Here is a 14,672-nt window from a genome sequence, read left to right on the forward strand (position 1 = left end):
CTCTCTTGAGTGTTTTAAACAGGAAAGCCTTCAGAGTTGGGAGTGAGGATGGGTGATGTATTCAACCCTGAAAGGGTGAGGGCACATGAATGTATGGCTGTGAACACACCAATCGCCTACGGGAAAGCATTTCCATTGGCCAGACCTGGAGGGGGAACAGATTGATCTGCTGATCAGTTGAGAAATCTCTTTGAAAAGAATTAAAAAATATGCACTCAAGCTGATCCCACCAGGTTTTACAGTAAAATGGGGCGGGATTTCACTAGTGACATGTGCCCCCATTTTCAGAAGAGAGAGATGAAGATGCACTGAAACCGGCAGAACAGTGAGTGTGTTTCTACCCTGTATGTATGCAGAAACAGCATTTGGGACATTTCTGGAACAGACAGAGAGAATGGGTAGTCAGAGACCCCTAAAGGCAGTTCTCTTGCCCTCTCTCTCAATCTGTCTCTCTGGGGGTTTGATGCCAAGTAGGAGATCTGCTGCAAGGTAGGATCACTTATTTGTGCATTAGTAAATAAAGTGCTTTAAGTCTCCAGTGCTTTCTTTTCTAAAGGAACCCCACATCCAGACACTGCAATTCTTGGAACTTCTAACCACTTGAGTGAGTGTGGAGTCCGCAACAATACTATGACTACATTTATTATTATTATTATTATTATTACATTTATATCCCACCTTTCCTCCAAGGAGCTCAAGGTGGCATACATGGTTCTCCTCCCTCAATTTTATCCTCACAACAATCCTGTGAGAAAGGTTAGGCTGAGACCCAGCTTAATGAATCTGATGAAAGAAAGACCTTCTCTTCCTCAAGATAAAGAAGGCCCACTTTGGGGATGCAAACTTTTCTGAAATTGCATCAGCCGCCACTTAGAGAATTCAGATTAAAAAATAGCAAATCTCTAACTTGAACAGTCCCTGGAACTTCTCAACACTCGGAGAAGGGAAAGGGCTATAGCTCAGTGACACAGCATCTGCCTTGCATGCAGAAGGTTCCAGGCTCAGTGCTCAGTATTTCTGGGTAGAACTGAGAGAGACCTCTGCCTGAACCCCTGGAAAGCCACTGTCAGTTAGTGTAGACAATACTGAGCTAAATGGACCAGTGGTCTAACTTGGTATAAGGCAGCTTCCTATGTTCCCAAGTGTGGAGTGCACACAATACCATTGCTACAACTGCTGAAAGAAAGATCTCTTGCTCAAGATAAAGGAGCCCCTTCCGGAGGTGGGGGGTTACAACATTTCCAGAAATTACATCAGGCATGACTTACAGAATTCAAATAAAAATAACAAACTTCTAACTATTATCTGCCCTATTAACCACTTGGGAGACTGCTATAGAACAGGATCTACAGGTTATTTTGCAACCTAGGAAAGGGACAGACGTATGCCCACATCCTTGTTAGAGCATTTAAAAGCCTTCTGTGAAGTGGGCTCAAATCATTAGCCACAGAGACGTCCCAGCATCTGAGTTCTCTGGGTACTGTCTCTACAGAAGACTTTTCTGGAAAACAAGGTAAGGCAGTTATGGTGAGGATATTTTTCAGAAGTGTTGTTTGATGAGCAATTGCTTGTAAAACAAGCAATATAAAATTGTGATATGTAATAAATAAATTTGATAAATAAGCTCAAGGCAACATCTGTGGAACATCCTGTGCAGGGTCTTATGGTGGAAGGAATCTTCTGTATGCTTTATTTCCTGCGGGGGGTTGTGAGGCTTAAAGGCCTTTATATTACTATTAAAATCCAAAGATTGTCAACATACAAGAATTTGGCTTTTTAGCTTTTGAACATTTCTAATTCAAAAATTGTACGGGCCAACACAGCTACGTTTTCTTTTTGCATGAACATTTCTAAGTTTCACTTTTTGAAAACTTAAGGAGTACTTTTCAAAAATACATGTCAGGAGATGATCCATTCCCACACAGGCGTAGCCATTTGTGTGCTATGCTGTTTGAAAATGTGAGGATGAGGATGAATTGTCACTTTAAATTATGAGCCCTGATGATTAAGGCAAGTATCAACTTGCCAAATTTGGTATTTGGTTTTTGAAAGTATTAAACCTTTGCTGTTGCCCTAAATTTAAAATGCCTATAACCAGAATTCCTACACACATACATCCTCGTTTCAGCTTCACCTCTGATCTCTGTAACACTGTGAGTTGGATCCAGAGATACATAAACTGAAGACATTCTGGCAGTGGTGCTGTTCCATGATTTGTTGTGCAATGGCTAGCAGAAAACATTGTTGTGACCATGTGTGTCTTCTGCCAGCATGCATCATGAAATATATAAAGTTAATTGTATTGTAATAAGTCCATAATTGCCGCTTCATTTGTTTTGTGTTGATTCCAATATAACAAAAACAGTAATCATTCTCCCCCCACAAGTCTCTATTGATTGTATTTTTAAATATTTGTTATATTTAATGTCTTGTTATTACTTCACTGCCACTCTCGATGAGAAGGAAGAGGTTCTGGCTGCCATGTCTCTTTCTGACAGCTCTCACCTGAGCTTCCAGAAGACCAGCAATGTTCAACTGAAGTTCAAAGGTAATGGCTACAAATGCTGCTATTCATGTTCTCCCAGAACCCATTGGACTTCACAAGGCAGGACTGGGATGGTCCAGAGGCTACTTAGCTAGACCTGCATTTGAAGATGCTGGTTACAATGTGAACCAGTTAACCTTGACTTAAACTCGCTAGGTCCCTCAGGTGGGTCTGGTGCCGGTTTCAGAATATTTGTAGGTGGGGTGTGTCAAAGAATTGTCCCCCTGGGGTCCCTTGTCCTTAGTTCTCCAAGGGGGGTCTTTTGCTTCTGAGAACAGTCCCACTTTCCTGGGTCTCTGCTTCTCAGGCAAAAACTCTCCCTCTTTCAAGAGTAATTATTCTTAGTAGTACTGCCTTCCTACTGGTTCCTTGCTCTGAGAGAAGGGATCTAAAAGCCAAATGTGAATTCCAAGGGATTAACCCTCATTAACCACAATAACAGTAGTGTTCAGCAATCAAGGACTAGATTTAGAATCCTTAGTCCAATCCAATACACACCTTTTATCAAAGGATAGTTTATTTAAAAGGTAAACAGAATGGTATATACAAAGAGAACAATAGTTTGATTCCTTAAAGCTAATCACCCTCAGATGGGCTACATGAGGTATATTGGCATAACAAAGGAGAGTTCAATACAGACAAAAGAGTAAAATAAATAACTTTCTAAGCTAGGTCCTATACTTCCAGTAGATCAGCTGGGTTCCCCAAAAGGCTTTCTCTGCCACACTTCAGGTGAGTCGAGTAGACGGAAAATAGGGAACAAAAACGGAAAGAGCATCCTTCATTTTTATAGAGTTTATCGGTCAACAAGGAGGGGGAGGAGGCAAATCGCCATATTCCGCCCCTGCCGGGACATAAGAACATAAGAACATAAGAAGAGCCTGCTGGATCAGGCCAGTGGCCCATCTAGTCCAGCATCCTGTTCTCACAGTGGCCAACCAGGTGCATGGGGGAAGCCCACAAGCAGGACCCGAGTGCAAGAACACTCTCCCCTCCTGAGGCTTCCGGCAACTGGTTTTCAGAAGCATGCTGCCTCTGACTAGGGTGGCAGAGCACAGCCATCACAGCTAGTAGCCATTGATAGCCCTGTCCTCCATGAATTTGTCTAATCTTCTTTTAAAGCCGTCCAAGCTGGTGGCCATTACTGCATCTTGTGGGAGCAAATTCCATAGTTTAACTATGCGCTGAGTAAAGAAGTACTTCCTTTTGTCTGTCCTGAATCTTCCAACATTCAGCTTCTTTGAATGTCCACGAGTTCTAGTATTATGAGAGAGGGAGAAGAACTTTTCTCTATCCACTTTCTCAATGCCATGCATAATTTTATACACTTCTATCATGTCTCCTCTGACCCGCCTTTTCTCTAAACTAAAAAGCCCCAAATGCTGCAACCTTTCCTCCTAAGGGAGTCGCTCCATCCCCTTGATCATTCTGGTTGCCCTCTTCTGAACCTTTTCCAACTCTATAATATCCTCTTTGAGATGAGGCGACCAGAACTGTACACAGTATTCCAAATGCGGCCGCACCATAGATTTATACAACGGCATGATGATATCGGCTGTTTTATTTTCAATACCTTTCCTAATTATCGCTAGCATGGAATTTGCCTTTTTCACAGCTGCCGCACACTGGGTCGACATTTTCATCGTGCTGTCCACTACAACCCCGAGGTCTCTCTCCTGGTCGGTCACTGCCAGTTCAGACCCCATGAGCGTATATGTGAAATTCAGATTTTTTGCTCCAATATGCATAATTTTACACTTGTTTATATTGAATTGCATTTGCCATTTTTCCGCCCATTCACTCAGTTTGGAGAGATCTTTTTGGAGCTCTTCGCTATCCCTTTTTGTTTTAACAACCCTGAACAATTTAGTGTCGTCAGCAAACTTGGCCACTTCACTGCTCACTCCTAATTCTAGGTCATTAATGAACAAGTTGAAAAGTACAGGTCCCAATACCGATCCTTGAGGGACTCCACTTTCTACAGCCCTCCATTGGGAGAACTGTCCGTTTATTCCTACTCTCTGCTTTCTGCTTCTTAACCAATTCCTTATCCACAAGAGGACCTCTCCTCTTATTCCATGACTGCTAAGCTTCCTCAGAAGTCTTTGGTGAGGTACCTTGTCAAACGCTTTTTGAAAGTCTAAGTACACTATGTCCACTGGATCACCTCTATCTATAAGCTTGTTGACACTCTCAAAGAATTCTAATAGGTTACTGAGACAGGACTTTCCCTTGCAGAAGCCATGCTGGCTCTGCTTCAGCAAGGCTTGTTCTTCTATGTGCTTAGTTAATCTAGCTTTAATAATACTTTCTACCAGTTTTCCAGGGACAGAAGCTAACTGGCCTGTAATTTCCGGGATCCCCTCTGGATCCCTTTTTGAAGATTGGCGTTACATTTGCCACTTTCCAGTCCTCAGGCACGGAGGAGGACCCAAGGGACAAGTTACATATTTTAGTTAGCAGATCAGCAATTTCACCTTTGAGTTCTTTGAGAACTCTCGGGTGGATGCCATCCGGGCCCGGTGATTTGTCAGTTTTTATATTGTCCATTAAGCCTAGAACTTCCTCTCTCGTTACCACTATTTGTCTCAGTTCCTCAGAATCCCTTCCTGCAAATGTTAGTTCAGGTTCAGGGATCTGCCCTATATCTTCCACTGTGAAGACAGATGCAAAGAATTCATTTAGCTTCACTGCAATCTCCTTATCGTTCTTTAGTACACCTTTGACTCCCTTATCATCCAAGGGTCCAATTGTCTCCCTAGATGGTCTCCTGCTTTGAATGTATTTATAGAATTTTTTGTTGTTGGTTTTTATGTTCTTAGCAATGTGCTCCTCAAATTCTTTTTTAACATCCCTTATTGTCTTCTTGCATTTCTTTTGCCAGAGTTTGTGTTCTTTTTTATTTTCTTCATTCGGACAAGACTTCCATTTTCTGAAGGAAGACTTTTTGCCTCTACGAGCTTCCTTGACTTTGCTCGTTAACCATGCTGGCATCTTCTTGGCCCTGGTGGTACCTTTTCTGATCTGCGGTATGCACTCCAGTTGAGCTTCTAATATAGTGTTTTTAAACAACTTCCAAGCATTTTCGAGTGATGTGACCCTCTGGACTTTGTTTTTCAGCTTTCTTTTTACCAATCCCCTCATTTTTGTGAAGTTTCCTCTTTTGAAGTCAAATGTGACCGTGTTGGATTTTCTTGGCAATTGGACATTTACATGTATGTTTAATTTAATAGCACTGTGGTCACTGCTCCCAATCGGTTCAACAACACTTACATCTCGCACCAGGTCCCGGTCCCCACTGAGGATTAAGTCCAGGGTTGCCGTCCCTCTGGTCGGTTCCATGACCAACTGGTCTAGGGAATAGTCATTTAGAATATCTAGAAACTTTGCTTCTTTGTCATGACTGGAACACATATGCGGCCAGTCTATGTCTGGGTAGTTGAAGTCATCCATTACTACCACATTTCCTAGTTTGGATGCTTCCTCAATTTCATATCTCATCTCCAGGTCTCCCTGAGCATTTTGATCAGGGGGACGATAGATCGTTCCCAGTATTAAGTCCCTCCTGGGGCACGGTATCACCACCCACAATGATTCTGTGGAGGAGTCTGCCTCTTTTGGGGTTTCGAGCTTGCTGGATTCAATGCCTTCTTTCACGTATAGAGCGACTCCGCCACCAATACGTCCTTCCCTGTCCTTCCGATATAGTTTATATCCAGGGATAACCGTATCCCACTGGTTTTCTCCATTCCACCAGGTCTCCATTATGCTCACTATATCAATGCTCTCCTCTAAGACCAAGCACTCCAGTTCTCCCATCTTGGTTCGGAGGCTCCTAGCATTAGCGTACAGGCACTTGTAAGCAGTGTCTCTCTTCAAGTGTCTTTGGCACTTGTGGTTTGGCCTGTGGTAATTTTGCTCTTCTGAATTTATATCCTGTGCCCCTGCTCTCACCATGCCTACTTCTAGGCCTACCCCTTTTAAAATTTCATCATTTCTTTGGTTTTTATCCCAGGGGGGAGGTTTATTCCGAACTGGACCTTTCTGAGCTCCTGTCGGGTTTCCCCCCTCAGTCAGTTTAAAAGCTGCTCTGCTACCTTTTTAATTTTAAGTGCCAGCAGTCTGGTTCCATTCTGGTTCAAGTGGAGCCCGTCCCTTTTGTACAGGCCCGGCTTGTCCCAAAATGTTCCCCAGTGCCTAACAAATCTAAACCCTTCCACCCGACACCATCGTCTCATCCACGCATTGAGACTGCAAAGCTGGGCCTGTCTGGCTGGTCCTGCGCGTGGAACCGGTAGCATTTCAGAGAAAGCCACCTTGGAGGTCCTGGCTTTCAGCATCCTACCTAGCAGCCTAAATTTTGCTTCCAGGACCTCACGGCTGCATTTCCCCATGTCGTTGGTGCCAACATGCACCACGACCACTGACTCCTCCCCAGCACTGTCTACCAAACTATCTAAACGACGGGCGATATCCGCAACCTTCGCACCAGGCAGGCAAAACACCTTGCGGTCTACACGCCCATCACACACCCCACTGTCTATGTTCCTAATGATCGAATCACCCACTACAAGGATCCCTCCACCCCCTGGAGATATATCCTCGGCACGAGAGGATAGCTGCTCATCCCCCAAGGAATGGGTCCCTTCTAAGGGATCGTTTCCCTCTTCCTCAGCTGGATGCTGTCCTTCCCCGAGACCATCGTTGTCCATGATAGCAGGAGAGCTATCATCGCTGGAGTGGGACACAGCTATAACGTCCCTGAAGGCCTCCTCCACAGACCTCTCTGCCTCTCTCAGCTTTTCCAGGTCCGTTACCTTGGCCTCAAGGAAATGAAGTCGTTCCCGGAGAGCCAGGAGCTCATTGCACCGAGAGCACACCCACAACTGCTGTCCAACAGGCAGATAGTTGTACATGCTGCAGGCTGTGCAAAACACTGGAAAGCCCCCACACGCCTGCTGGCTTCTTACCTGCATAGTTTTGTTTGAGGTTTATTACGTCAATAGGTTGGAGACTGTGGTTTACTTGAGCTCAGGGAACAGAAGGGCAGAGTGGGGGGCCCTAGGCTCCTCGCCCTGCTGCCGAACTCGCTCTGCTGCTTAACTTGCCTTTATGCTTCATCAGCTGGGGCTCCCTCTAGCTCGTGGAGCAGGCTCCCTCGCTAGGTGCTCTGACTTTATATGTGTGGCTGGTTCCTCCCAGCTACTGCTGCCAGCCAATGATGTGTTACTTGAGGCTGATGGCTATCAGCTGGGGCTTAACTCTTTAGTATTCTCTCAGGCTTCCTTCCTGAGCGAGGGGCGGGGCTGTTTAAGCTTTTGGCTGCTTTTAATCTCAGCAAGGGGCTGTGACTTCCAGGCAAGCCTTTTGTGTTTATTGTTTTCCCACCTAGAACAGCCTGACCTTTCTTTAACCTAGGGAAACAGAGCTTGTGGTTGTGTTTCAGGAAGGCTGAAGCTGCCCTTTTTAGCAAGGACTGAGCTGACTCTCTCCCTGTATGTATCGGTGGAGTTTCCTTTTCCCCCTTCTCTCCGACTGGAATTTAGTCTTATTTACAGTGTCCCCTGAAGCTTTCCTGCTAGGGTGGTGTTGAACACTAGCTTTCTATAGGCTTCCTTCTCCTAGGATCTGTCACCTAAGATATAGGTTCTTTCAGGATTTGGCTCCTAGCTCAGGGTGACCTTGGGCTGCCCTTATTACTTATTGCTCTGAGCTGTTTTACTTCAATTAAATAATGGAATAAATGGGAGCTACTTACCCTCTTTTCGCTCTGCTGCTTAACTCGCCTTGACGCTTTGTCAGCTGGGGCTCTCTCTAGCTCGTGGAGCAGGCCAACTTCTTTGAAGCCTTTGAAGATAAGGGGGCTAGACAGCATCACCCAGGGGTCCTGATCTACAACACCCCTCTTCCTGAATTTGATCTCAGGAAGCTGATAAGGGATAACAGCTAAGGATCAGTTGCATCCCCTTGTAAGGTTGCAAATTGTCTGTCTGACACTGAGCTGCAGATCCCCCCCAGTAGGGAGTCCTAGGTAATCACGGGCTCCCAGAATTCTCTCTGGTTGACCCATTTCAGCTTGACCAAATTTAGCTATTCTTGACAGGGTGGGCATCCTCAAGCCATGGACTCTGTTAATCTGAAAGAGGTGGGGAGTGCCAATGGAGAATTCTCTTGCAGCAGCCACTAAATGTCTTGGGTGCTCCATGCAAAATGAGGAGCAACTATAATTGGATTAGTGTTCCCGTTGGTAGCGTCAAGACCACAGCAAACGCCTGACCTTCCTACCCTCTAGACGAAGGGTTCCCAAACTGTGGTCCATAGACCATCAGTGTTCCATGAGCTTCACTCAGGTAGTCCGCAGTGTGTCTGCGGATTTGTGGTTGAAGATGGCACATCCATCTCATTAAATATTTATATTGGTTTTTAATTATATTTCATTGCTTCTTTTATTTCTGATATTGTATTGTATTACAATTTTATTTCTATGGAATTCAAATTGTAATACAATAAAATACAATATATAAGAAATAAAAAAGCAACCAAAATACAATTAAAAATCATACAGTATCTAGCACAGTGCATTACAATTGCTAGAATAGGCCAAAAGTCATTAAGTGGACTACCAAGATCTTCAGCAATTTTCAAATGATCCATGGAGGAAAAAAGTTTGGGAACCATTGCTCTAGACCCAGCAATGGGTGAGCCGGTTTCCCTCAGCTCATCATCTATAATATAGGGGAAATACTGGCCTACCTACAAGGTTGCTGTGAGGGCAAGCGTAACAAAGATTGTAAAGCTCTCTCCAAACTACTGAACATCCTGTATAATGGACAGAGAAGCACCAACATCTCTTCCTCATGTTCTAGTGAATATGTAAATCCTAGGAAATACGGATGGATGGAAGCATCTTGTCCTTTCTTTCCTTATTTTTTTCTCTGCCCTTCCTTAGGACTCTATTGCATCCTATGGCTCTCATTATGTGTTCTAGCCGAATTTGGTGGAAAGGTCCTGGCCTCATCACCAGAGAAAAGATACAAAGGTAAAGGATGGTAAAATAAGATTGGTGGTGACTGGGAAGGGTCCTTCATGGTGTGTTACAATGAAAAATACAACCTTCTAAAAGCCATTCTGATTAAATTGAAAAAGAGTGCTAGAAAATCCCAGGATGCTGAAAGTTGCTGCCCTCCTGATGTTGTTCAACTCCCATCAGCCCCAGCCAACATATATTAATTATGGGTAGGAAAAGGATAGCAGAATTGTGGTAAAACTGTGATCGTCCCATTTGCTGGCTACCTTCTTCAGCAGCCAGGTGGAATGGTATCAAAATCCACAATGGCTTTTATCCAGAAGGAGCCGTGTGTACAGTGTTGTGGGCCTTATTATTATTATTATTATCATCATCATCATCATCACCATCATCATCAGTAGTTGCTCAGGGCGGCAATTTTATGGAACTCCCTTCCAGTTATGGTCAGGCAGGCCCCTTCCTGCCGACCTTCTGGCACTTACTGAAGACTTTTTAAAAAATTCCAACAGGCTTTTTAATTGATTTCTGATTTTATATTTTTAACTCATTATTAGTTCCATTGTACTGAGTCTCCTGTACACGTCTTAGAGACAACTGTAATTAAGTGGTATATAAACTGTCAAAATTAAATAAATAATGAATAAGATGCCAGCCCATATTTTTCCCTACCTAGCCCCTTTAACTGTGGTATATTTTTCTGGAGAAACTCCAATAATTAAAATCAACCCTGAAAAACTGTGGCCAATAACCCTTTTGTGATATCTCAAGGATCAATTTGCAAATTAAGCCCACATTTGGAAGTTGTGTGTGCGTGTATGTGTGAATATAATCAAAAAAGGTTATACCTTATCCAGGAAGAGAGATAGAAGAACAACTTCAAAGCATACACATAACCCCCCCCCCAAAAAATACAGGAAACTGTAGCTTATTAAGGCTGCTGGGAATTGTAGCTGTGGGGGTAAACTACAGTTCCCAGGATTATTTGCAAGGGGAATGTGCCTTAAATGTATGGTATGTATGCAACTGGGGGAGAATTACTCCAGTCATTGACCTGATCAAGCCCTGCTCTGCAAGAACTTGGTTCTTCTGCCCCAAATCTGCCTTTTCCCCCTTGCAGCTGACGTGACTTTTGATCCGGACACGGCGCATCCAGCACTTGTTGTGTCTGAAAACCGGAAGAAAGTGAAATCAGAAGGTGTAGACCAAGACGTGCCTGACAGTCCCGAGAGGTTTAGTAAAAGTCCCTGTTTGCTGGGTTCTCTAGGATTTACATCAGGGAAACATTACTGGGAAGTGAAGTATGGAAAGCAGAGGGAATGGGCTTGTGGGGTGGCTAGGAAATCTGTAGAAAGGAAGAAACCTCTCAGGCTTATCCCAGAGGAAGGGATTGTGCAAGAGGGTCTTTGGTGGCTTCGGAGAGTGGAAAGTGATGCCCCCACACTTCCCAAGGACTCTGGAAAGATTGGGATACTTCTGGATTATGAAAGGAATACAGTGATTTTTTACATTGGGAATAAAATAATTAAAAAAAGTATTCCTTTCAATGGAGAGGAAGTTTTGCCATTCTGCTATGTGGGTGGAGGTGTTTCACTCCGTTTGATTCCCTGAGAAGTTATTGGAGAAGAATTGCCTGAAGACTCCATGCAATGCATTTTTATGGTTTAATAGTCTCTCTGACTTTTGGAAGGACAGTATGACAGTGCTTTCCCCCCTCCCCCGCCTTCCCTGCTTTTAAAATCCAAATTTGAACATGTTGAAGGTGGAATGAGAAACAGGCATTGTGGTTGGAACCTTAATCCCATAAATCATCTCACATAAATAGGTTTGCAGGTTTTTTTGTGTATTGCTTTAAAAACCTGCCAAACCTGTTTAAACAATGAGACAACAGAGATGAATGTGAGTATTATGGGCAACAATGCCTCTGTTGTACCGCCTTCAGCTCTTAGAATTATTGTCAGTTTCCACCCAATAATCATTGTGCAAAGGAAGGCAGGGTTTCTGTGTTGTCAGTATGCTGATGACACGCAGCTCTATTTCTCCTTTTCATCTTCTTCATGTGAGGCTGTCAATGTGCTGAACCGGTGCCTGGCTGCGACAATGGACTGGATGAGGGCTAATAAACTGAGGCTCAATCCAGACAAGACTCAGATGCTGCTAGTGGGTGGTTCTTCTGACCAAATGATGGATGTCCAACCTGTCCTGGATGGGGTTGCACTCCCCCTGAAGGAGCAGATTCGTAGCTTGGGGGTTCTCCTAGAACAATCTTTGTCACTTGAGGCTCAGGTAGCCTCGGTGGCACGGAGTGCCTTCTACCAACTTCGGTTAGTGGCCCAACTACGTCCCTATCTGGACAGGGATAACCTGGCTTCAGTTGTCCATGCTCTGGTAACCTCCAAATTAGATTACTGAAATGCACTCTACATGGGGCTGCCTTTGAAGACGGTTCGGAAAATGCAGCTTGTGCAAAATGCAGCGGCCAGATTGGTAACAGGGACCAGACGGTCCAAACATGTAAAACCGATTCTGGCCCGCTTGCATTGGCTGCCTGTATGTTTCCGAGCTCAATTCAAGGTGCTGGTTTTGACCTATAAAGCCTTACATGGCTTGGGACCACAATACCTGATGGAACGCCTCTCCCGATACGAACCCACCCGTACACTACGTTCAAGGTCAAAGGCCCTCCTCTGGGTGCCTACTCCAAGGAAAGCTGGGAGTGTGGCAACAAGGGAGAGGGCCTTCTCAGTGGTGGCCCCCAAATTATGCAATGATTTCCTTGATGAGGTGTGCCTGGCGCCAACACTGTTATCTTTTTGGCGCCAGGTCAAGACTTTCCTCTTCTCCCAGACATGTTAGCATGTGTTTTAAATTGTTTTTATATTGTTTTAAATTTTAAAATAGTGTTTTAAATTGTTTTTAAAATATGTGTTTTAAATTGTATATTTGTTTTATTGTTTTTGATTGCTGTAAACCGCCCAGAGAGCTTCGGCTATGGGGTGGTATACAAGTGCAATCAATCAATCAATCAATCAATAAAGGAAAATCTAAGAGTTGAAATGGGGAGGCTCAGGTCTGGGTGCCAAATGCAGTCCTCTGGGCCTCTCTCTCGGGTCATAGAATCATAGAATAGTAGAGTTGGAAGGGGCTTATAAGGCCATCAAGTCCAACCCCTTGCTCAATGCAGGAATCCAAATCAAAGCATTCCTGACAGATGGCTGTCCAGACAGATGGGGTCCTTGAGACTGCCCCAGGCCACATTCATCACTGGCTCGAAACTTACATTAATGACTTTGCTCACTTTTTCCTCTGGCCCTGCCTACCACCTGTATGTGGCTGGCTCCTGGAAGCTTTCTCAGAAGGGAATGTAGCCCCTGGACTGAAAAAGGTTCCTCACCCCTGAGGTAGGGGGAACCTTGGGGATTATGAAATGTGTGTGAGTGATAACATGTTAGGTTTCTTGCTTACTTGTACTTTATCTCTCTGTAATGCAGCTTTTAAACTTGTTATTACTGTTTGACCTCCTTTATTCAATTGAATGCAAATCCTTTGGGGAAAGATATGTGTGCTTGTAGTTAAACTGATGATACTGACCCTCTGTCCAGGAGTCAGGACAAGCTGTGAATCTTAATAAACAAAGAGCTAAACATCCTCTTCTTATGAACCAAACTTCACATTTTCTAGACATTTTTTATTAAATGTTTAAATTGCTAATTACAAATCTGACTATTGTGTCTCATTTGTTGCTGGTCAAGTCATGAAAGCCCTCACTGTGATGTACAGTTCAAACTTTCAGCACATCATCATAATATAAAATCACCTAATTCATATTTTTACATACAGAAGTTAACTTATTGTTTGTTTGTTTATTAAATTTATATCATACCCTTCCTCCCAGAAGTCACCCAGAGCGGCAAACAAGATCACTAAAAGCACTCTAAAACATCTTAAAAACAAAAGAATTTAAAAACATATTAAAACAAAACATTTTTTAAAAAGCAGTTCCAGCACAGACACAGACTGGGATAAGGTCTGTACTTAAAAGTCTTGTTGAAAGAGGAAGGTCTTCAGTAGGTGCTGAAAAGATAACAGATATGGTGCCTATCTAATATTTAAGGGGAGGGAATTCCAAAGCATTCGTGCTACAACACTAAAGGTCTACTTCCTATATTGTGTGGAATGGACCTCCTGATGATATCTGCAGGGGCCCCTCACCTGCAGAGCACAGTGATCGACTGGGTATATAAGGGGTAAGACAATCTTTCAGGTATCCTGGTCCCATGCTGTGTAGGGCATTGTACACCAAAACTAGAACCTTGAACTTGGCCTAATAGCTAATGGGCAGCTTGAATTCCGCAGCAGTCAAGTTAACATTGTCATGTTGAATCACTCCAATACATATTGGTAGAAAGCCTTATTGAAGATAATTATTAAGCATAAATATGGACATATCTTGCTGAAGAAGAATTAGTACGGCTTCTACAAAGGTAAGTCCTGTCTCACTAAACTTTTAGGGTTCTCTGAGAGTGTCAGCAAGCATGTGGAAAGGTGGGAACCAGTAAATATTGTGCACATGGACTTTCTATGAAGTTTTGACAAGGTCCCTCACCAAAGTAACTGGTTAAAGAACAGAAAGCAAAGAGCAGGAATAAACCAAACTTCTCACAATAGATAGCTCTAAGTCCTCCAAGGATCTGTGTTTGGATCAGTGCCTTGTTCATAAATAATCTGGAGGGACTGATTTATTTTTTACACGTATTCATTTCTTATTAGCCATCCTCTAGGTGACACACAACTCAAATAAACTAGAGGTGAGCAGTGAAGATGTCAAGTTTGCTGATGATTTCAAATTATTCAGGGTGGTAAAAGACATAAAGGGACTGCAAAGAGCCCCAAAGGGATTTCTCTAATCTGGGTGAATGAGCAATAAAATGGCAAATGTGGTTCAGTGTAAGTAACTGCAAAGTGATGCACATGGGCAAAGTATCCTAACTTCACAGATACACTTATAGAGTCTGGGTTTGCAGTGATGACTGACCAATAAAAGGATTTTGGCCTCAATGGTAAGGTAGCTTCCTGTGCATTTATGTATCTGCTACTCAAACG

General features: G+C 43.5%; 1 protein-coding gene across 1 annotated transcript; it reads left to right on the forward strand.

Annotated features, from left to right (window-relative positions):
• The first annotated feature begins 2,424 nt into the window (after positions 1-2,424).
• On the forward strand, positions 2,425-11,180 carry LOC133378832 (ohanin-like). The gene is made up of 3 exons (XM_061613446.1): positions 2,425-2,548; positions 9,495-9,584; positions 10,690-11,180. The coding sequence occupies exons 1-3, from the start codon at positions 2,425-2,427 to the stop codon at positions 11,178-11,180; spliced, it is 705 nt and encodes a 234-aa protein (XP_061469430.1).
• The last annotated feature ends 3,492 nt before the right edge of the window (positions 11,181-14,672 follow it).

Source organism: Rhineura floridana, chromosome 3, assembly GCF_030035675.1.
Source record: "Rhineura floridana isolate rRhiFlo1 chromosome 3, rRhiFlo1.hap2, whole genome shotgun sequence".
NCBI lineage: Eukaryota > Metazoa > Chordata > Lepidosauria > Squamata > Rhineuridae > Rhineura > Rhineura floridana.

Bases quoted from the DNA above. Each gene is read 5' to 3' on its own strand.
- LOC133378832 (XM_061613446.1), top strand. From the start codon at position 2,425: ATGTCTTGTTATTACTTCACTGCCACTCTCGATGAGAAGGAAGAGGTT. The intron at 2,549-9,494 runs GTAATGGCTACA...GCCCTTCCTTAG, and splicing joins TGTTCAACTGAAGTTCAAAG to GACTCTATTGCATCCTATGG. The intron at 9,585-10,689 runs GTAAAGGATGGT...TCCCCCTTGCAG, and splicing joins ACCAGAGAAAAGATACAAAG to CTGACGTGACTTTTGATCCG.